This window comes from Blennius ocellaris (assembly GCF_963422515.1).
Source record: "Blennius ocellaris genome assembly, chromosome: 9".
Classification (NCBI taxonomy): domain Eukaryota; kingdom Metazoa; phylum Chordata; class Actinopteri; order Blenniiformes; family Blenniidae; genus Blennius; species Blennius ocellaris.
Genome location: NC_137658.1, coordinates 24,115,281 through 24,138,312, shown reverse-complemented (window position 1 = coordinate 24,138,312; position 23,032 = coordinate 24,115,281). Strand labels below are relative to the sequence as shown.

At 43.1% G+C, this 23,032-nt stretch overlaps 2 protein-coding genes across 5 annotated transcripts; both read right to left on the bottom strand.

Moving 5' to 3' along the window:
• Window positions 1-936: 936 nt before the first annotated feature.
• slc30a9 (solute carrier family 30 member 9) lies at window positions 937-13,247 on the bottom strand. Of its 2 annotated transcripts, XM_080502100.1 has the most exons (17): window positions 12,645-13,247; window positions 11,487-11,684; window positions 11,153-11,200; window positions 10,941-11,040; window positions 10,656-10,748; window positions 10,470-10,552; window positions 9,415-9,473; window positions 8,969-9,036; window positions 7,773-7,931; window positions 6,584-6,719; window positions 6,463-6,502; window positions 6,307-6,378; window positions 5,374-5,481; window positions 5,128-5,293; window positions 3,344-3,473; window positions 2,840-2,953; window positions 937-1,060 (listed from the first exon to the last, which is right to left on the bottom strand). In XM_080502100.1, exons 1-17 carry the CDS (start codon window positions 12,748-12,750, stop codon window positions 1,016-1,018), a joined length of 1,725 nt encoding a protein of 574 aa, XP_080358226.1. In that variant the 5' UTR covers window positions 12,751-13,247; the 3' UTR covers window positions 937-1,015. The 2 variants fall into 2 exon arrangements, with proteins under 2 accessions (XP_080358226.1, XP_080358225.1); XM_080502099.1 differs by lacking the exon at window positions 937-1,060 and having other exon boundaries at window positions 2,516-2,953.
• Window positions 13,248-15,104: 1,857 nt separating this feature from the next.
• gsr (glutathione reductase) lies at window positions 15,105-22,801 on the bottom strand. Of its 3 annotated transcripts, XM_080501856.1 has the most exons (13): window positions 22,504-22,801; window positions 21,939-22,101; window positions 20,860-20,886; window positions 20,677-20,765; window positions 19,818-19,887; window positions 19,523-19,670; window positions 19,343-19,397; window positions 19,158-19,257; window positions 18,816-19,070; window positions 17,640-17,751; window positions 17,064-17,195; window positions 16,736-16,869; window positions 15,105-15,758 (listed from the first exon to the last, which is right to left on the bottom strand). In XM_080501856.1, the coding sequence occupies exons 1-13, from the start codon at window positions 22,563-22,565 to the stop codon at window positions 15,609-15,611; spliced, it is 1,497 nt and encodes a 498-aa protein (XP_080357982.1). In that variant the 5' UTR covers window positions 22,566-22,801; the 3' UTR covers window positions 15,105-15,608. The 3 variants fall into 3 exon arrangements, with proteins under 3 accessions (XP_080357982.1, XP_080357981.1, XP_080357983.1); XM_080501855.1 differs by lacking the exon at window positions 22,504-22,801 and having other exon boundaries at window positions 21,939-22,473; XM_080501857.1 differs by lacking the exon at window positions 22,504-22,801 and having other exon boundaries at window positions 21,947-22,078.
• Window positions 22,802-23,032: the final 231 nt, after the last annotated feature.

Genomic DNA, 23,032 nt, shown 5'->3' with positions numbered 1-23,032 from the left:
GGCGGGCAGGTGTGTCACCGCGGTATGGTTTGTACCGAGCAGAAACGGAGGACGTGGATTCACTGCGGCGTGCAGACAATACTGTAGGAGGTTGTTCTGATAATGTTTCTCTTATAAACCAGCTTATTTACAAAAAAAAAAAAAAAAAAGGGGGGTGAGGAGGGCAAAGACACAATCCATCCAGTACCTCCTCTTTGATCAATACAATCAGTGGTCTGCTCGTCACCTGAACCCTCAGGTCTCCGTGTGGCCTCCGCCTGTCAGGCCCTCTGCGCCGAAAAGATGCCATCTGGGAATTATTACGTCATAAATACAACTGTTCAGCTTCGTAGTGACCACAACAACGTGATTCATTCTGGTCCAGAACGTCTCGTTTCCTAGTTTCTGCGCGAGCCCGACGACGTTCGCCAAACGCTCTTTCTCTTCGGCGCCGACGGGAACGTCTCGCCGACGCTCGCTTTGCATAAATTCCTGCCGCGACAGTAAAACTCTAATCCTCAAAACATCAGTCTTGATAAAAAAGATTCTGCGGCACCCCGTTATTCAAGTATCTCTCTAAAAAAAAGAAAAAGATTGACTATACTCTAACCATTAAATAAATGTGATGAGAACAAGTGGCTCTGAGGTTCCCTAAGAAGGAAACGCCGTCACTGTGGTTCAAGGGCGTAGGAGCGGCTACTGGAGATGATCTCGGTGAAATCCTGACACATTTAGGGAGGAATGTGAGATTGAGCCAACAACCTGGAGACTAAACTGTGGCCGTCAAGCATCCTCAGGTTCTTCTCACCCCCCCCCCCCAGAAACACTCTGGCCGGGTGAACTCAACACCGTCGTTTCACTGGAGTTCAAGCGCTGCGCCGACATTGTCCGTGCTTCACCTTCTGCTGTAAGACTTGACCACTTGTGCAGGTTGGGGGGGGGGGGGGGGGGGGGGGGGGGGGGGTTGTTTACTCTCGCTTTACTCTCTTCCTCTTCTTCTGGGGTTCCTGGGGGACGACGACTCGGTGCAGAAGCATTATAGTATCTCCAGGTCCACGTGGCGGACCTCTGGGTTACGTTGCTGCAGAAGAACAAACGCTGTTACACAGAAATCTGCTTCAGAAGGTAGTTATCATGCAAAATAGTCGGTGAAAGTGAAAGGTGAAGTGCTGTTTTCCTCAAATGATCCCTGATGGCGTTTGTCCTTGGTGACTGTCCTTCTCCCTCAGGGTGCAAAAAGAAACCGAGTACAGACTTTACCTGAACCCACCTGTAAATAAGTAAAACCCACATCTCTCTATTTGCATTCCAAGCTGGAATCACAAGCGTTAAGCTGCCGTTGGTCAGTTGTTCTTATATGTGCATAAATGAAAATACTGGAAAGGCAGGAGAGAGAAAGATTTGATGACACTACTGTTGTTATTCTATACATGTAGGATCTTGTGGGGGGGGAGAGAGAGAATCAATGAAAGCTGTGACATCTTGCTTTTTCAAATGTAACAAAAAAAGAAATGATTCCTGTTCCAAATATTGTAGTGAGTGGAGCGAGCATGTCCTCTGCATGCATGCAGGGGGGTTTCACTGGTTTCCTCCCACAGTCCTAAAGAATTGTTGTCAAGTGGTCACAAGTGGGTTCTGCCCACAATATAAATAGTAGTGCTGTCAATCCGGTAAACGTTTTTACTAATTAGTTGCACAATTTTCTGCAATTAGCTGAGATTAATCACATTGTTTTTCTACTGAAGACTGAAGCTTGTAATGATATTTATTGAGCGAAAAACATGGAATTACTGTTGACTCAACACACGGAGACTATATTTAAAATAAAAGACTATTTTTATGACGTCCTTTTAGCTTTGCATGAAACGTTTTTCTCTCCAAGATCAGCAAAATAATAAAAACATTAATAAATTAATAAACGTCTAACATAAGTCTGGTTCAGTTGGAGTGCAGGTCCCACCACTTTGAGTATTTTTATATTCCTAGAAATAAAGTTATGAACTTATTACATGAACTCAGTGGCAATAATATACTGTAACACACACACACACACACACACACACACACACACACACACACACACACACAACACACACACACCACACACACACACACACACACACACTCACACACACACACACACACACACACACACACACACACACACACACACACACACGCTGCAGAATTACTATCTTGGTTGAAAAAAATCCAGCTTTTCAAAGTAAAGCTATTGACTTCCACTTTCTCAATCAGCCTTCAGCGAACTTTTAAAGTGAACTTTCTCCCCTTAATATGATTCCACTGGGTATTTAGTTGCTCTGTTGTCACAGTGCTGCATCCAGAGACGCTGCACATGCTGCTGCTCCATAAGAGAGTAACCCCCCCCCCCCTAAAAAAACTACGTACATTTTAATAAAATGATTTAAATGAATTAAACGTTTTAAAATCAATTAATTTAATGAACGCATTCTTTTTGACAGCACTAATAAATGCCGTTTCCATGATCTGCAAATCTTCTTGTGTTGGAGGTCAGTGTCAAAATAAAGGTCACATACGCTGGTAGGACTTTGTCTTAATACGTCCACTGGCGCCACTTTCTCCCACAATGCCGTTGTGGTGCCATGTGATAGCACATCACATGGCGTGTGTGTGTGTTTTCTTTCTTTACACTGGACACTGACAGGCTGCAGTCTTTGTGAGTTCTTCAACCTCTGGTAGGTTTAGTGTACGCCTCTGGAGTGCATGATAAAGAGCGCTCGTACTGTCATGGCTGAATAGACGACGGAGCAGCTGCAGGAAGACGACAAACTACTTCAACGTTGCTGCTATTTTTTTTTTTTTTTTGTAATGCTCGTACCTTGAGTTCTTTCTCCAAGCGGTCCACCTCGGCACCCAGGGTATCGATGATGTTCTCTCCATGTTTCAGCATGAAGCTCTCCAGCTCCTCAGGGGTCTTCACCTGTTGGATTTCCTGCAGGGACAAACAACATACATTTTGTTATTGTCAGGACTAGATGTTGTAGATGAACACCAACTATTCAGACACTTGGTAAAGAAATCTTCCTGACATCACAGATATGGCAACATTTCACTGCTCGATTTATATTCACTTACAGAGATGCATTTCTGCCGAACAGTGTATGCTTTGTGTTTTCATTCAGACAGTCAAGTGGCAACTAAACGTATTGATTTAATAATTTCATACCTAATACGTTTTATATACATATACATAAGTTCACTGGATGAGTAGATGTACACGTCTTTTCTTTAATCGAGAAAATGAATAATGACGATGAAGGAAGGGTTGAAATTCAAATAGAATCAAATCTAAACATAAAGGAATAAGAGAATTAACACTTACGTTGAGGATTTGGTCAATGTCTTGTTTTTCCAGATAAGACCGCGTCACCACTCGCCCGTCAAAGTCCACTTCAGCCTTGAAGCGCACTTTACTCAGCCCCATGTCGGTGGCCTTCACGTCGTGGATCGCCCTGCCCGTCCACAAAGAAGTACGAAGAAACTCAGGAGGAGAGCAAAGCAGCACCGCTGGACGTGACAGAGGTTCACGCAAGATATGAAATGTGGGCGACCAAACTGTTGGTCACCGAGGGATGAACCTTTACTATTCAAGACATACGAAGTGAAATGATCAGTGGTCAGGAGGTCGTTTTATTCTGCCAGGAAAAATGAGTATAAAGTCAAACTTGAGGTAAATTTGACTCCAGTTAAAAATGACTTGACAAACATATTAGGTCTTCACTAATTATTTTTAAAATGTACACTTCTTTTCACGACAGTATCCAAGCAGATTCAAACATTTAGACCATCAGAGTTCATTTACATATTTGATTTATTTAGACATTAACAGAGTCATTTCCATTACCTTAGAACAGTTGAAAACAACTGTCTGCATTAGGGAAGCACCGATCCATGTTTTTTTCACTTCAGACCTAATCCTGATACTTGAATTTGGATATCTGCCGATACTGGAGCTCTGTTTGCTTTAATAGTATTATTATCATTATTGTTGTAGCCTCATATTATATACGAGGCTGTAATAAACTCCTGTCTACAGTAAAGTATGAAATGTACAGATGTTTACATGTATTTTCTCAAAAGACAACTTGAGGTTAGTTTAAGAAAAGAAAAGTCAGAAAAGAAAACAGTAAACATTTTAGTTCCATGAGGACAATGTGAGGGTCTGAGTGACGTCATCATCTCAAAATAAACTAGTTCTCTTATCTTTAAAACCTCAGAATCACATAATTAATTCCTGGAGAAATTCTTCAGCAAAGCAGCACAAACCGCAGTGTTTCCAGTTCTGATGCAGCACAAATGATTGGGACTATTTTCAGGGAGGAGGACGCAGCTTCATGGAGGTGTGAATCTCCTGCTACCACGGAGGAGTGAGCTGTCCTCCTCCGTCAGCTGGCGTTTTAAAACGGTGACATCTGGCGGCAGAGCGGCGCCTCGCTGTATAACGGCTTTGCAAACATCCACATCGATGCTTTGTGGCGTTTCGAGCATAAAATACGTCCAAACAGCGACGTGTTGTCATGAAAAGTTCAATAGCCAATAGTCCGTTGCTTCCTCGCTGGCTGCAAACTGTGGAATGGATTTCCTGACTCATTACTCCGCTCCTCATTGAGACCCGCCTCCGCTCAGGAAATCCGTTCCACATTTTGCAGCGAGCCGGGAAACATTTCAGCACAGTGAAGCAGACGAAGCTTCATGGATCTGAAATCTCCGCAGGTTGGATTGGAAATAATGTCAAAATATCACAAAAAAAACCACTAGCCCGTTCAGGCAAAGGTGGGTAGATGAGTCACTTGCCTGAGCAAAGCTTTTACTAGCCACCGGGCGTTTAGACAAGCCTTAACGTCCAGCCCTGACACCGTTCTGATCATGTGACCGAGGCCTTTGCTCTGGATACAGACGGCAGCAGGTCACCTCCAGTACGCCCCGCTGCTCTAGAGAAAGCCTGGCTGGTGCTCATTAACATCGACGGGCCCAGGAAGTCCCGGCTGGACGACCCACAGTTTAGATTTGGCCTCATGGGCGAGTCCACTTCCAACAAGACGTTCTTCACGTTCACAGTGGAGCGGATTGTGTGTAAACATTTGGTGTGTGTGTGTGTTGGCCGACCTGACAGCAGGGTCGTTCTCCAGGAACTCGGTGAGCTTCTGCACCCGCTCGGCCTGTATGGAGCGTCCCAGCAGGGCCTCGGTGTTGGTGTAGATGAGGAACGCCGACACGGCGCCGAGCAGCGTGCCCACGCCGAGCGAGCCCAGGCTGTCGTACAGCGGGTTGCCTACCGAAACAAAACGGGCGTGTTGCTCGACACTGACCACCAGACACAAACCTGGGCGAGTCCAATTCCTGCCTTCTCACCTGTGAGGGAGGTGAGTCCCATGCAGCTGGCGGCCATGATGACTCCCAGCACGGCGGCGGCGTCCTCCAGCAGCACCACGTTGGTGCTGGGGTCTCGACTCTGCATCACTGCACACACACACACACACACACACACACACACACACACACACACACACACACACACACACACACACACACACACACACACACACACACACACACACACACACACACACACACACACACACACACACACACACACACACACACACACACACACACACACATTCACACAAACATGCTTCAATAACTCTGCACCTCAATAACTGGTTCATCTGATGGAGCTCTGAGACGCAGTTCTCACAATCAAAACAACAACCACCACCTTCTACGCAGTGACGTCACAGCAGCGATTCCAAAGTAACTAAAGTGCAAAAATAGCTTTGGCTCTTTAAACACTACATCTTTCGGATGACCATTACCATTGAGGGTGATCGTTTGTACAAGTTCTGTATTGGAATCATGTTATGAGAGCTTTCTTCTTCTTTTCTTCTAAATATAAGCCAAAATTAAAATCCTCCTCCCGACTTCTTCAGGACACTAGACAAAGTCCCATATTCTTTACTTCTGTAAAAGTAATTACACTGCTTTTAGTTACATAAAAAAAAATAAAAAAATGCAGGTTCACAATTGAATTGTGACAGAATGACTACTAGAGGCATGATGAGCGCACAGATACACTCCAACTGAGAAACTGTTTGTCAGCAAGGATGCAACAGTATTTCATTATGAAACTGAAACTGGACGTACTGAGATTTAATCTAGATAACTGAATTCACTGTGAGAATTTTTACTGTTACTAAAACTCTGAATTTTCAAATAAATAATGAGACAGGCTTGTTCAAATGTATAAAAGTACAAAATAAAAGGTTCTGAAGTACAGGAACGTACCACATTCATAGAAAGACAGTCCGTGATGGTGGGCGCTCCTCCTGATCTCATTGATGGCGACGAGTAAAGTGGCTGAGGGGAGACGGAGAGCAGGGATGGGTGAGGAACGACGGCAGGCGGCGCAGTGAAAACATCAGCAAACGCCCAACAACCCACCTCCTTCTGACACCAGAGAGCCGGCCAGAATGCAGTAAGCCTACAACAGAAGGATGTGAAACGTTGGATCTTTTGCGGAGGGACAATCAACATTCAGACAGAACTCCGCGGAGACGCTCACCCACAACAAAGACTCAATAGGCTCCGGGTGCAGCAATCCCATGATGCCGTGGTACCAGGAGAGGCCGGCTCCCATCATGAAGATGCCCACCCCGCTGATGAGAGAGGCGATGTAGCGCATGTTGGAGAACCCGTAGCTGGAAAACACAACCGAGAGGCGGGTCGCTCTCACTTTATTCACACACACACACACACACACTTGTTCCTCACAGAGAAATAACACACACGTGCAAAGTTCATTGGTTTGGTTGCAATATTTGTAATCCTGCTGCTCTGACTTCAACATGTCCAGGCCCTCCACAAGGCTCGTAAGATAGATAGATATCATGTGTGTAGTTTACTGATGAATGTTGGGATTTATATAAAGGACAAGCTTTTTGTATGAGACATTTTTATTGCAAGGTTCTTTGGTTAAGCCTTTATTTTCCTTTGTCTGTATGAGAGATATATGTTATTTAAATTGACATGCCTGAAAAGGGGTAGGAGGAAGTAACACTTATTTAATCCTACCACATCTCCAATATTCAATTTAATTATCTATCTGTATTAAAAATATATTATTAATTGCAATATAATAATATATTGTTTTATATTACAATGTATACAGTAAGATTATATTTTATCGAAGACATATTATATATATATATATATATATATATCAATTAATAATATAATTAATATTAATATAATATAATTAATAACAATTAATAATATATTTTTAATACAGGAAGATAATTAAATTGAATATTGGAGATGGGGTAGGATTAAATAAGTGTTACTTCCTCCTACCCCTTTTCAGGCATGTCAATTTAAAAAACATACATATATATATAAACATACATATATATATATATATATATATATATATATATATATATATATATATATATATATATATATATAGACATACATCACAATTGTGCCCAAAATGCGTGGAATGAATGCATGAAATATAATAAAATACACATTTTTTATTTGTGAGTTTAACTTTGTAACTTTAATCTCTATGTCACACAAGCAATATATTTTACTGAAACTTGTGCTCAGTGCTCATTCTTTTTGGAAAGATTTTGAAGCGAGCTCAACGACAGTAAAAACCCCGAGATTGTCTAAGCGATAAAGATCCCCCCCCCCCCCCCCCCCTCGTCTTCACTGACTTTGACGGCACGCCGTGACGTCCGGGGACTTACGGGTGACCGGCGTCTGGGTTGCGGACCGACTGGCTGATTCCCAGCGCCAGCAGCGCCTGGTTGCAGGTGTCGGCCAGAGAGTGGATGGCTTCAGAGAACATGCTCGCTGACCCAGTGTAGACCCAAGCCAGCAGCTTGAAGAAGAAGTTCAACCCGTTGCTGGAAATAGAAAAAAAGAAAAGAAATACTTTCATTGCGCCCAGGAACAAAAAAGCACTTGGCATGGAATCAAGAAAAGACCTGGTGATTTCTCCATTTATCAATTTGCAGATTTGGTCTTGAGTGACACAAAAGCTGCCACAATTTTTGAGCAGAAAAATAACCAAAACAAGAGTTATCCTGATGATTCAATAAAAGATTTGACTTGAAAAGAGGTCAGCTTTACACCCTCGAGTGGAGCATGTGTAGCACTTTGTGATATACTAATCTGTAACAAGTTGAAACTATGCATAATATAACGTAAGTTTAAAAACGACAACAAAACTTTACTTTTTTGAGAAGTCGATGGCAGGAGCTGATTATATTATCAATAAACAATAAACAAAGATGGGTGAAATTATGAATTGTACTGGATCATTACCGACCACAGATTGTAACAAGATGTGAGAAATGATTCATTTATTTGATTAAAAATTCAGAAGTGGTCAGTATTACACACAATTCTTACAACCGCTCCTCGTTAATCACTTGGGCTGGTATGTTTATGTATTTGTCGATATTCACAGTATTTCAAAATCAATATATACGTACAGATAAACTACACAAACTATGTTGAAGATCATTCCTGCTGTTTACAGAAGCAGAGATGAGAGGAACCTCTTCCTCTTTCTTGAGCTTGTGAATCGTGAGTATTTCACTTACGGAGTCTTGTGAGCCTTAAACCTCATGTGACTCCACGTGCTCTTTTAACACAATCAATATAATCCAATAACTCCAACAGCGTGCGAGTCCGTTCGCATGCACTTCTTTCAATAGTCACACTCGTTTTGTTCAACACCAATTCTTCTAAAGCATAAAGTCTTAGTGGAGGCAGGTCGAAACGTTTTTCGTTTGCTGCGACGGCGTTGTTGCGCCGTGGCCCCGCTGACAAACACACCTCCCATAATCCAAACCCTCCTGCGGTGCGTGCTGCCGGCTCAGGGCTCGGTGACGTCCCGGAGTGCGGGAACGAGAGCGGCAGCAACCTCACCACTTACATGCAAATGGCGACCATGACCACCTTCCCCGGACCCTGGAGGAACGTCGCCCGCTTTCCTGATCGTGGCTGCATCAAAGATGTGAAGAAAGAAGACATGAGAGTCAAATGGAACGTTAAAAAAAAGAGAAAAAAAAAGGCATGGATTACGATTTTCATTTTCTTTATCTTGCCGGTTATGTCAGTATTGATCTTTTACACTTTGCTGGCCGGACATAGCAGGGGATATTGTGACAGAACCGGCCAGCGCAGTATAGAATATACCACTGCATACCAGACACGCACTGGAAGAGGGCGGACAGAAAGAATGTGAACGCATAATAACATTGTCATATAAATACAGTGACCTCTGGAGAGGACAAAGGTCGGCGTGGGCACAGCCACAGCAGAGGGGCCAACAATACACACACCTATCAACAACAACAACAACAGAGCCGGAGGGCTTACCTTTGTGTTTCCCCAGAAATCTTTGTATTCCTTCAACAGCTGCTGATTTCGAAAGATATCTGAAGTGCACAAGAAAAGAAAACTGACTTAACAACAACAACAAAACCAAAAAGAAGGTTTTCAAGACATTTGTCTTCAGTCGACTGGACGGTCAAGTTGTCGTCCTGGAAAGTGAAATTATTTATGTTATGTTCATATAACCTCTTGTCGTCTCTGCTTGTGACGTGGCTTTAGCTTGAAGTGGAAAATTTTTTTTTAAAATCTATATTTAGGATTTAAAATGCCATGTCAGCGTATTTTCACAAGTGTGTTTTGTTTGCCATTCACTGGGTCAGTTAATGATATTGAGAAGTGGCGGGAGCTGATTGAGGTGAGCGCTACTGGAAGATCAGTCTTATTTCTTGAAAATGAATAATCTCAGAGCTCAGGTGGACCTTGCCTTTTACCATCAGAACCGTTTCCAATCTGGGAATCACATAGATTCAACCAGTCAATATTTATGAGCCAGCATCACACATTTGGTCCTGATTTCCCAGCTGCTCGTCCATGATGTGGATCTCATCTTTCACTTAATCTCAGTGGCATTTTTTCTTTTTTAAATCACTGAATTCTAGAGGCGAGGGAGGACTTTTTTTTGTATTCAGTGACCTCATTGTTATTTTAAAGGCAAAATACAGTTTGAGATGACTGGAGCTTGAGTTTAGTCGAAAAGAGATAAAACTTTACTTTTGAAAGTGGTTTTTTTTTCCTTCTTTCATTTTGATAAATCCTGTAAATCCAGAACAGAGAGGTCAGAGGTGATGAACTATCACAAGTTGATATAATTTTACTGTAACTCCTGCTTTGTAAATAATCCTTACATCATCGGAAAACATGCCTCCTTTGTGTCCACTGTATGTTCATGTTGAAGACATTTGTTCCTTCATTAGACTGTAACAAGTTTTAGACGTAATAATTGAGGCCTTGGTTCAAAGCAAGTGAGCGAGGTGCAGCTGTTTGAAACATTTGAAAACAGTGTTGACGTTTTTAATAACTAATGGAAACTAAAAACCTACTTTCTTGGTACTCTCGCTCCACTTCTTTCCTGAGGTTTCTCTCTCGAGCGAGAGCTTCATGGCTCCCCCACACATCCAGTGCCCTAAACGTCCCACAGAGAGAGAACTGGATCAGTACAAGTAGTGGTTACGGGTAGTGTATTTTTTGTCGGAAGACATTTTGAGATGTGTGCGTCGAGGACTGACTTGGCCTCCACGTCTGAGCGCAGGAACACGGTGAACGCCTCGGTGTCGTCGTGGGGACTGCGCCTTCGGATCTTCCGCAGTTGATCCAAATCGCTGTGAAATCAAGAGTTTGGGAATAAAGTGAATGACTGGGAGTCGTACATTAGTTAATCACAACAACATGGCGACTCATTAACAGAGAGGAATTTGTGGCCACTCGCCCAGTAATGGTTATATGCAGTTTAGCATTACTGTGCTCAATGAGTTCGACATGGAGGAGATCTACGAGGGGAAGGGGGGGGGTACCTTGGTTTAAGACAGAACTCATTCATCGCTCTGACAGCAGTGATGAAGTTATTCTGAGTGTATTTCGCTCCATATTCCCTTTTCTTCAGGACAGCCCGAACTGCATGACAACACAGTGAAATGTAAGTCTCAGTCTCAGTCAAAGCATAAATAACATTAACATTAACATTAACAATATCGTGATAGATGGATAGACGATAGGCGCCCTTCACCTTTCACTTGAATTGTCTCCGCTTTGGTCAGGCCCTGGGGCGTTACACCTACGAAAACCAAGATTTTCAATGTTAATACAGAGTCAAAGCTTCACATCCCGCCTCCTGGAAACATCTCAAAACAAACATTTCTGTTTGCATAGACAAGTATAGAAAGACTAAGGCAGGAAACTGCTATTATTTCTGTACAGTATTACTGTATACTAACAAGAAGCACATATATGGCCATATCATCATTATAAGAACACTTCTTCCTATCCCATTATCAAGGACCATCAACAAAAAGACCTTAAAGAAGAGTGTCACAGCTCTCGGAGCCACAACAGTGACTTACCCATTGACGCAGGGGACACTTTAGCAGCACCAGACAGAATCTTTTCTGCCGAGGGCGCGTCGCCCGGCGGTGATTTCGGGGGTTCATCTTTACCGCTGCCGGACGTAGAGTAATACTGAGCCCTCGGCAGCCCCAGAGATGTGAGACGACAGTCAGGCAAACTGAACCACAGGCTGTGAATTCCGCCACTTTGAAACCCTTAAAAATGTGACAGAAAATAGGTTAATTCCTGCTCAACCAACATTACAGATGAAAAGAAACGACTGAGTCGTGTATAAATAATCCTCCTCGCTAATCTGCCGGTTATTTCCTGATGGGTTAATAGGTTAATTAATAGGTTGGTTAAGTCACAATGCATCCGAAAATAATACAAAGTTAGTATCTCTAAATGATGATCTCAGGTGTAAACAAAACCCTCCTCAGATGGGGCTGAAATGTGTCCTTTAGTCCTGATCAACACTCCACAATCAAACCAGGCCTTTATTTTCAAAAGTAAATATAGTGAAGCAAGGACAATCCATTAATGAGTAATAACGTTTTGAACGTGTCAAAAGTGAATATTTATGCAACATAATTTTGAATATGGGCTCATACAATAATAATGTACGGCAAGGCCAAGATATCGCTATAGCAACATTCAGGCAATAGGCATTGCTTTACAAGGAAACAATGGAATGGATTGGAAGAAGAGTAAGATGGAATGTTTATAAAGATAATAGTAATGAAATTAATAAAATGACATTGTGTAATGAGGCTGTAACAGTGTTTTAAGCTCTGAGTGTGTCAGTATTCCTCAGGTGTTCAGGGAGTTTGTGAAGAGGTAAGGAACTAAAAGCTGCTTCACCTTGTTGGACTCTGGATACACTCAGTAAACTCTTAGACCTCAAGGGGTCTGAATGTTTCTTATTCTACTTTCTTATTCTACTCAGTGTTACTTACTTTTACTTACTAGTAAAACTGAATAAGGTTGAGAAGTGAGCTTGTAGGGAAGCAATGAAGGTTATAATGGGATCACAACAAAACCACCGATACTTTAGAAGCTGGAAGAAATACCCAAACATTGATTAAAACCTCAAAATATTGCTTTCCAGCCAATCAATCGACGGATCGATCCACGACCTGCGGCGAGGACAGGATCAGCAATGTGCGGCTGCTCACCGTAGCTCTGAGGAAACCTCCGGGACCGCGGTGACAGGGGCGGCCTGTGCTGCAGGGAGACCCTGCAGAAGACGTGCCACGGTCGGTGGGCCAGGCTGGGGAACATCCTCACAGCGGCAGGACTCGGGACTGAGGCGCAGGAACCGGCTGGACAGAGTCACTCAACAGCCCCCCGGTCGACACACTTCACCGCCGCGTCAGGCAGATTAACGCCGAGACATCGCCTCTCAAATCTCCGGCAACAACACCGTCACGCACACAGCGTCAGCGGGTCTAAAACCACAGGGTTTGATACATATGTTCCCGGGTGAAGTTAAGCGACTGTCACGCTGGTCGTCGGTCGAATCAGCCGGTTGTCTTGAGCTGCAGCTTCACCCGGAGCCGCACTTAGCCTATCAAGCTAGTTAGCGATATTAGCTAGCAACCTCCCTAACCTGCAGCTTCCGGTCACTCAAACCAAGGGACTCGTTAGGAGGCTTGAAAGGCTGCTAATTATCCAACTCCAGCTTTTCACGGTGAGGTTTGTCGTACTCTATCCGTGTCCATTTTGAGAATCTATGGCCAACTGATCGTAACCAGGGACGAAAAGCGGTACAAACACACCGTGACGTCACCCGTGACGTCGACTGTAGACTCGCGAGATGTTAGGAAATGCTTCTTGTTAAAATGTAATATCGCGAGACTTGAAAGGTCGCTGAGCCAACAAGGTCATAATGAGTTCGCAGGTTTGTAAACTGAGCTCAACTCTAGAAATACATCAGATATCAGTATTAGAATGAAGTAGCAATTATACCTTTTTTTTGGAAAACAATATTTTTCATAGGATGAAGGTACTAATAGAACATCTGAAGTATCTATTAGGCTTTCATTTGCAGCTATTTCTTCAAATACTTTTTTCCTCCTTTATATTGAAGAATATCATATTTAGCTAATGATAATAATCTTTTACTTTGGAATTCTTATGTCATTCAAGGCTTAAAAATACTAGAATAGAGTGACTTTCTTCAAAACTCTGAAGTGAATAGGAATTAAAAAATCCAGCTCCCTAATTCATTCACTTTTCAGAGTCACTTCTCTCCTATCAAAGTCAGTTTTCTGATTCAATGTTTTGTGCAACACAGCCGGGCAAAACTAGTTCAACACAGTTAGGAAGAAATAGCTTTTTAGACAGCAACCCGCTTTACATTATTTACCTGGCATGTTCATGAACTGTGAAAGAAAACCTGTGCACTTGTAACCAATGAAGGACTAAAAAACAGAGCAGACATGAAACTCTAAAAATGAGAAACCACAAGGATGATGAGACATGAACCAAACATGAGGGCCCAAAAAATAAACACATAAATACATTTAGTGCAGAGTTTGTCAAAGTGTTGTACACACACTTTATGAACATTTTATACAATAACATTTTAAAACACAGAAATAAGTTTAAATTCACAGAGAAAAAGGAAACATTTTTGATGTCAACTGAATGCCTGGTGCACAGTATAAATTCATAGCTAAACACTACAGATGCAGGACATGTGTTGATATCTGTTCTGTTGATATTTTTAAGACAGACTATTGCAGATTGAAGTCAACGGATCACGTCACCACGGAATCCGTTAGTTTCCCGCCTCCCATTGATCGTCTGTGTGAAACGTGCAGCGCATTCCGAGCTCAGTGGAAAATATTTGGCTGGAAGAATCTGATCAGCTACTTCATTACACCACAAATTCAGCAGAAGTGAACTGAACTGCAAGCTGGAGACAGTGTGGGTAGTTAAAAGTTAATCATTCCCATATTTTCTTGACATGTCCTAAAATCCATTTGTTTTGGGGAAAAATGTGTACCATTAGGTTATATCCCCTTGATGTCATACTCATATCTGAGTGGAACAACAGATCAGGTTCTCGTGGAGATTGTTTGCTTTGTCTGCAATACTTTGCCAGTTGCCTGCAAAAAGGTGATGACCACAAACTGTTACAAACCCGAAGCTCCTAACCTCACAATGGATGGAACTAAAAAAAAACTACCGGTACTTTATCTCTGAGAAATAGAACTGACTTTTTCAAAAATTGGGAAAGGTGGATTACGTTTTCTTTAAAGAAAAAGGCTCTGCACACACCCGCCTTAATTTAATATGAATACATCGCTACTATCCTGTTTGTGCTCTTTTTGCATTGTTCAGCTCTACATAATGTCAAACTGCTCAATCAATAATAAAGAGTTATATATAAAGTGGCACATTTCACATTACCAGTCCAACTCACTCAAGATACAATCAGGCTGTCTGTTGACAGCCCCCCCCCCCATTTATTATATATAAATTTAAAGAAATGAGTCATTATTGTCCAAACCCAAGTTCATTGTAAACAGATGAAGGGACGGGCAGTTTAGCAGTATTACAACATTCCACGTAGCTTACTCACCAAATGAAGGGAAAATAATCACAGCAGTTATGAAATATGCTGCAGGTTTATTGATTCTTTTGAACAGTACAGTCGATATATATCATGACCTTGCATTGGTAGTTAATAGGTGCCTTAAAAAGCAGCAGTGTTATTTTGTATTCTTTATGTGACAAATGACTAACCAATCAAACACAAACAATCGGAGAGAAATCCTTCTGACTTCTTATGCAATCTGATGACCACAATACCCGCAGATCCATCACTTCCATTTCACAATCACTTGAAAGGAGCTCATAGTATTTAATTGATAATCAAGACCCACAGTACAGTTTAGAAAAGGCCATAACCTGGTCTTGGTCCATCAAGGTAAGAATTAGGGAAAAAAGGGAAACACTGGGCACATAAAAGGTCAGTTAAATGGAAGAAATGGAATTTTGTAGGTAGTTTTTATAAAGCAAGTCATCAAGCTGATGCGAGAGTACTAAACAGGATCGATTGTATCCTGGTATGCTTGTCTGGGCGTATAGGGATGCACGGAGGGGCGGGCGGGTGGGTGGAGCTGTCGGTGTCAACGCATCGTGACAAACTCCTCAGAGGAGGTGGGGTGAATGGCGATCGTCTTGTCAAAGTCTGCTTTGGTCGCGCCCATTTTGATGGCGACGGCGAACCCCTGCAGCATCTCGTCACAGCCCAGACCCTGCATGTGCAGACCCACCACCTGAAACCAGACAGCTCAGTGTTAAAGTACACAAGATCAAAAACGCGCAACATCCGAAAAGAAAGAACCTCAGATGAAGTCAAGGTTGTTATTTTTTTTGGGGGGGGGAATTAATATATACATGGTAAAAGTAAATATATCATCTTCCTAGGCTTCTTCCTCGATTGTGATTTTCAAAACAAACTCCTTCATTTGCTCAGTGAAAGTTTGTCCTCTGAAGAGAGGCTTTCTCTCTCTGCACCACAATCTCATGCTGCTCCAGACATTCTGAGGCCGACCTTGCACTTACAAGGTGCTTCTCAAACGTTTACGTCATACGTTTACACTGCCCTCCATGTTCTAGACCGTCCTTCTTCAAGACCCCCATCTTAATGAGCAGCCAGGCCTTCTGCAGAGCTTCACGATGACACGTTGATTAGATTCAAGGCCGTTATACCAGGAAGTCATTTCCAACAAGCGGAACTGAGGCCTTCCGAGACCTTAAGTGCATTAATTCATGCATGTGTGCTCTGACAAAGGGAGAGCCACTGTTTCACTACACAGAAAATAAAAAGGAAAAAGTCACATCTCACATTCAGGATTTGGTCGAGTATACCAGAACGTTAGTCAATAATTGAAGGCAGTCTTCCTTCTGGTTTTAATACTGGAACTACAAAAAACTGAGTTCTCTATGCTCTATGAAATTAAAATGTATAAAATCTCTAATGTTAATCTAATTATACATTTATCGTCCCCCCCACTGTGCATACCTTTAGCATATTCCAAACAGTAGCCTTTGACTTGATAACACTGTCTCATATTTAAATGTACCTCTTCTGTGTTTGTGGAATGTATTCCTGAGGTAAAGTTGACCCATTTCAAAAAAAAAAAAACTTGAGCGTCATCTCATCACCACATGATCATTGGAGTTGAAATCATGTGAAACCTGTGATTACTGGTATTGCAATGTCTTTGTACAGGGAGGCGTTTGCTCGTACCTTTTCCTCTTTGCCCACACACACCAGCTTCATGATGCACTGGCTCTTCCTGCTCGTGATGGCGTGATACATCGGGGTGAACGAAGTCTTGTAGATCTTCACATTCTCCTTCCCTCGAGATTTGACGGCCTCCTCTGGTGTACACGAGTAACATAATGAATTAAATGTGAAAACCGAGGGGAAACAAACCCAGCATGCACACGTGTACATTAAACTCTTATCCATGAATTAAAACTACAGAAAGGGCTGGCAGTGATGAAGATGAAAACTGCCACTGCTCATCAGCACACAAGTCTAAAGCGGTAAACCCGCCGACAGGCCTGCTCACCCTCGGTGAGGCCCACGGTGCCGATGGGCGGGTGGCTGAACACCACAGTGGGAATGCAGGAGTAGTCCAACTTTGAGTCCTTCTTGCCCTCAAACAGCCTGTGGGCCAGCTTCCTGCCTGCAGCGATGGCAACTGCAACGTATCACAAATATTAATACCACTATGAACATTTTTTTGCCCCCCCATACTTTCCCACAATGCATTTCCAAGTCAAGTCCTTTATTTGGATTGTTTCCTTGCACCGAAACAATTGTTTTTATAGGATAGAAGCATACAAATGGCATACTGTGGCTGTATGACAACATTAATAATAATAATGATAGAAAAAGGATAAATTGAAAAATATAGGCATCAATTTATACAGTACATCATCTATTCTCTCGTGTGCAACTATCCTGAGTACTTGTGCGATGTTGCACTGCTGGATTGACCGAATTTGCCCATATGGGATTAATATAGTCTGATCCTATCTTACTCACCTATTCCTATTTGTAAATGTATATTAAATCAAACTATGAAGCTATAAATAACCATTAAGAAAACACATTTGGAGCAACTTTCATTGCCACTTCCTACCAGGTGTGAGCAGCGCTTTGCCACAAACGTCCCCGACAGCGTAGATCCCCGATCGGCTGGTGTTCTGAAACTCGTCCACGACGATGTGACCTCTCTCGTCTGTGTCGAGACCCTGGGGAAAATGTAAACAAAGAAAGGCTGCTCGGATAAAAGAGTTTGAAGAGTTTGCTTCTGTTCTTCCTGTAGTGTTGACAATGAAAATGCAGCAAAAAGACAACAAAGAAAATAAAAATAAAAATCTGTGCACTTGTTTCTCGTGGTCACAGTCCTCACTGAAACAGCACAACAACAGTTTTGGGTTTTCAAAATATGATTTGCTTTCCCTGAATTAGAGTTTTGTATGTATTTGAATACTCCGTTTCTGAGTTGATTTGTTGTTCACAACATCCGTTTCTCTGTTGAGTGTCTGGGTTTGTACTAAACTTCTGCATCAGAGGAAGTGACCAATCAGGGTGCAGAGGAACACTTGGTATTCAGAGGAACTGAAATGGTCCGGGCCCTTGAGTCCACTGTTTTGAGATTTTCCAGTTTTTGAATGACTCAGCAAAAATTGTGCCCCCCCCCCCCAAAAAAAAAAAAATCAGAAGCATGAGGCTGTGAGATTCTCCATCTGGTCTGAGATGAACTTGTGACACAAAGCTGTTTGCTATAAACACAAGCACTGGGTTGGCGTTCCTACTAAGGTGAACCAAAAGACATTCCTCTACTGATGACGGTAAAGTGATTGTCCCTTCAAGCTGAAGGAGGTGCTCACACTGGACACCTCAACATCCTCCCTTCATTCCTCCAACGGTCTAATAACCTCCCTGACCTTGGGGCTATCTGGCTTTCTGCTGAATGCCCTCTCCTGTGTCGCGCAGGGCTCAAACCGACTGCAGGGAGCTCCGACGAAGGACTGAAAACATTTCCATCCAATAAAACTTGGGACTCCTGAATTTAAAGAGCAACACAGGCATCCCTCATTGGGATTCTAACCCCAAACCCTGATGTCACAACGTGCTGTTCTAACGTCCAATATTAAGAAATCTTCCTTTCTGTTTTGTTTATAAATGTTGTTTTTTCTCGCCCCACCAGGAATTCTCACAAGAACAGCTTTGGATAATCAGCCCTTCAGTAGATAACCCCCCCCCCCACTGATTTCTGACTGAGATCCACAGTAAGCGAGCAGACTGTTACCACTTCGCTGATGTTCAGTCCGTTGGTGCTGGGCTGCCTGCCGATGGCCCACAGGAGGCAGTCCACATCCTGGATGACGCTGGCTTTCTCCTCGTCGTTCTTCTTCTCGGGGTCTTTGGTGACGAGCGTCACGTCCAGGCCGCGGTCCGTCTTACTCACGCACTTCACCTGAGTGTTCTTCCACAGATCGACACCGGAGTTCTGCAGCTCTTTGGTGCAGTTTGCGCTTATGTAAGCGTCAAAGTTCCTCAAAACCTGCAGAAAGAATATAGGGCGGAGTGAGGCGGAGGCATCTATTTAAGGCCTTGCTTGCGGGGAAACTCGTTTGAGTTTTGTTCTTACTCCTGTCTGCCGGATGACAAGGGACGTTTTAGACCCCAGAGTGCAAAGGATGCCCGCCATCTCCACCGCGATGTAACCAGCACCCACAATCACCGTGCGTCTGTTAGGACATCTGATATTTAGCCACACGCCCGTGTTTCCGATGCCATCCGACAAACACGGAGGAGAGTGCATCGGAGACTTACTTTGGAAGGGTTTCCAGCTCAAAAAAGCCATCGCTTGTGATCCCCAGGGACGCGCCTACATTTTATGGGAAAATAGAATCGTTTCAATGTCACGGCTTTCGTAATTTAATGTTAATGCTGAGACACGGCACAGCTCCATCGAGGGAAGTTTGCCTTCGCCGGTAAAAAAAACCCTCCTACCTGGAACTTCCTCGTCACTCACAATAGAAGGATACCCTCCAGTGGCGATGAGGATGTGAGGCGCCGTGAACTTCCTTCCATTGACCTCCACGGTCGGCTCGGGGCCACTGGTAAACCTGGCATGCCCTTGGATGGTTTGGATTTTAGCCTTGAACAGAGCAATTCCGTCACGCTTTTGCTTTATTTTACACTTTACATTCCACGCTTCGGTGCACAGCAGCACAAAACCAACCAACAAACAAGCACAAGTGGTCAAATAAGTAAAAATGAAAGAAAGAAAGAAAGAAAAAATTACCCTGTCAAGGTTGCTGCGATAAATGCGGTTGAGGTGACTGACATAGTTATCTCTCTTGGCCTTCAGAGTTCTGCAAACACACAAACATGTTATTGAGCAGCCGAGAACGTCTGCAGCAGAAACCGTGTCGAGTATCAACATGAATATTTCTTCTGCTTGTTCATTAACAGAGTTTACTCACCGCCACTTTAGACGGAGAGAAATAAACAGATTGCAATATCCTATATTCCTTAAATTTCTTTTGTCACGCAGCAGCAGAGTGAAATCTAGGTCTCATTAAAACATTTCATGGAGGCATCATGCGGCAAAACAACTGGAGTGTCACAGGGTTTGAAAACGCCTCGTCTCTTCAAATGGATTATTTGCATGGACGGAAACGTTTTCGCTCTCGCGACATGCAGGTTTATGGAACGTGTCAAACGAGAGAGCCGAATCAAAAGTTCCATAAGAAATGCCACAAACACCAAGAGGTTCATGGTGTGTGAAAATGTCCATCCTATCTGATGCATGACTGATAAGTGCACCGTTCAGCCCTCGTGGAGGAGGAAGCGATCTCACTGGCACACCTGAATCAACCTGCAGCCTCACTGTTCAACCTCTTCCTCATGTTTCTCCAGGCCACTCCCTCTCCGGGGTGTATCTCTAACGGCCATCTCAGTCAAACAAGGCGGTGCACGAAGACAGAAGTGGGCTGAAGTGACTCAACAAAAAAAATACACCAGACTGCAATGCTGTGCTGTGAAATCCAACGGCGCGTTGTTCCGGGAAAAAAAAAAAAAAAAAACAGCTTTCAAAAGAGCCTCTTTTTATAGTTGCACAAAAACAGTGAAAAACACAGCCGCAGTTACTTTAAACTTACTCCCAACTGAAACGGGCATTTCCTGCGTCAAAGCCATAATCGCTATGATCGTGGAGATACTCGGCATGAACTGCTGCGTTCCACATCACCTGGAAATAAACAAAGGCACAGGAGTGGGCCTTTTAGGGGAAGAAAAAACTTGCATAATTTGAAAGTGAAACAAAAATAATAGAGAAGCTGTACCTTCTTGGGGACACAGCCAACATTAACCTGAAAAGGGGTGGAAAAGGAGCAATTATTTCAATGTCAGGTGGATTCAAATGAAAAAGAAATGTATAGGAAGCAGGCATCACAATCTGACTCGCACGGATTAAAACAATGATTGAAAAGTAAGAAATACAAATGATCAAACTCTTTGCAATGCAATGAAACATGTTCCACCGGAGCTTCATGTGTGACTGGTTGGAATATTTAGCCTGTGGTTGTAATTCATAAAATCCAAAAGTGTTTAACCACATGTTGTAACTATGCTCATGCAGCTTTGCCACAATGACACAGCAAATTAAGTTATGACTTCTAATCACTGTTTTATTGTCAGTCTGAGCGGTGGCTATTACACTACACATAAAACCTAATTCTAGACAAATTAATGTTATCCATATTTCATTAACTACAACAAACAGAGGATTAATTAAAAAAAGACTTGTGCATTTGTCATGTGGACTGATCTACGATATTTGATCTACTACTAAATTAATCTAAATGTCTATTGTGTGTGGAGTCAATAATCCAACCCCTATTCAATGCACTTCATGTAATATGATATCTGAGACAATCGCAACACAAAACCAACATGACGTGCTCAACACAATGGAAAAAGCCAGTCTCCAATTAAATATTAAATGTCACCCCAGGCATCTGTTTTGTTTTAGCTTATTTGTGGCATTTACTCACAAATTGTCAAATTGGATGTTGGTTGTCAATTCCTGTTGGTATTATAATAAGGATTTTCAATGCACTTCAGAACTTTTTTTTATTTATTTTTTTTAAATTACAGACGTGGGACACTTTTTAATCTTTAAAAAAACCCAGATCCTTTTGGCTCACCCGTGTCATCAACTTGGCTTCAAGACCAGAGAAGCCAAACAAACCCACGTTGAAATAAACAATAAAAAAAAACCAGACAAAAGGAAAGCCCGGAGTTTTCGCACTGAGCCTGGTAACTAAAGAGAGTGTGTGAAAGCGCAGCCTGGAAGAATGACAGGTTTTTTTGTTTGTTGTTGTTGTTTTGTTTGGGTTTTTTTTTTAAAATCTTTACTCACGCAGGTACCTCCGAGTTTGTGGCTCTCGATCACGGCGGTGGTCGCACCGAGCTCCGCCGCCCGCCGAGCCCCGGCCAGACCCCCGGAGCCGCCGCCGATCACCAGGAAGTCGAAGCGGGTCGCCTCCGCCGGGTCCGAGGCCATGCTGCGGCGAATAAGGAGCCTGCGGGGAGACGAGAACAGTGTCTTGGCTCTGAGGCAGCAAGGAGCTCGCGCGCGGCCGAGCTGGATTAATGTTGCCATAACCAGGAAGCTCCAGGCGTTTTGTGTCCGGCGCGCCGGGCCAGATGGGAGGGCCAAGAGAAAGCCACTGCTGTGTCATTATGAATCGCAACAATGGCGTGCAAATCCCAGAATCACTTTTCACAATAGTCACGGTTATCCTCGCACGAGCTACAGCATGGGGGGGCTACAATAACAGGTGGGAATCAGATCTGCAGCAAGAACACCGCCGTCACACGGCCGTCCAGACCATTTAAAGATCTAATCGGTGAACACCAATCAGTTATTATTATTATTATTAGTAGTAGTTTTTAAAAAATCCTCAATACACCGTATTACTCACCTGGGTGACACCAGAGTCCCTGACAGAGTAGGAAACAGTCTGCATATTCTTATAAACACCATGTTGTTTGATTATTTAGGGCATTTTCGTCCACGGCATGTCCTTGTTTACACCCGTGTGGCCCCTGCGGCCAGTTGTTACACTTTATTACTTCTGCTTACAAAGGCTTCAAAGCACTTCCTGTGTCACTGTGGGCTCAATAAACACGAATCCCTTAAACACACCGCAGAGACAAAAGACAACCCCGCTGACCGTCTCTGAAACGCGCAGAAATGACACTCGCGTTGTGCTCGTGGCGTTTTTCCTGGACAACTTTAAATTATATATCGCGAAGGTGGAAGTTGTCATACTCGAGGGCGTAGACGTCAAAGGTGCGCAGAGATTTACGCTGTTTTTGTGGCGGCAGTGAATCGCAATCTGTGTAAATAGCCACTTTCTGCGTAATTTCTTTTCGAGAATTCCTCCGTCGATGCGGTCTTTTTAACGGCTTGAATAAAGCAGAAAAACAAGGTGCTTGTTCAGTTCCGGT

What these genes read in the sequence shown, in the direction of transcription:
- slc30a9 (XM_080502099.1), bottom strand. Translation starts at nt 12,750, where the DNA reads ATGTTCCCCAGCCTGGCCCACCGACCGTGGCACGTCTTCTGCAGGGTC. An exon ending in GGAGCGAGAGTACCAAGAAA is followed by an intron (nt 9,474 to 10,469) that starts GTAGGTTTTTAG and finishes TGTGCACTTCAG; the next exon opens with ATATCTTTCGAAATCAGCAG. An exon ending in CTCTCTGGTGTCAGAAGGAG is followed by an intron (nt 6,379 to 6,462) that starts GTGGGTTGTTGG and finishes GTCTCCCCTCAG; the next exon opens with CCACTTTACTCGTCGCCATC.
- gsr (XM_080501855.1), bottom strand. Translation starts at nt 22,181, where the DNA reads ATGGCAACATTAATCCAGCTCGGCCGCGCGCGAGCTCCTTGCTGCCTC. An exon ending in CAAAGCGCTGCTCACACCTG is followed by an intron (nt 17,196 to 17,639) that starts GTAGGAAGTGGC and finishes GATACGTTGCAG; the next exon opens with TTGCCATCGCTGCAGGCAGG. An exon ending in GTGTGGGCAAAGAGGAAAAG is followed by an intron (nt 15,759 to 16,735) that starts GTACGAGCAAAC and finishes GTCTGGTTTCAG; the next exon opens with GTGGTGGGTCTGCACATGCA.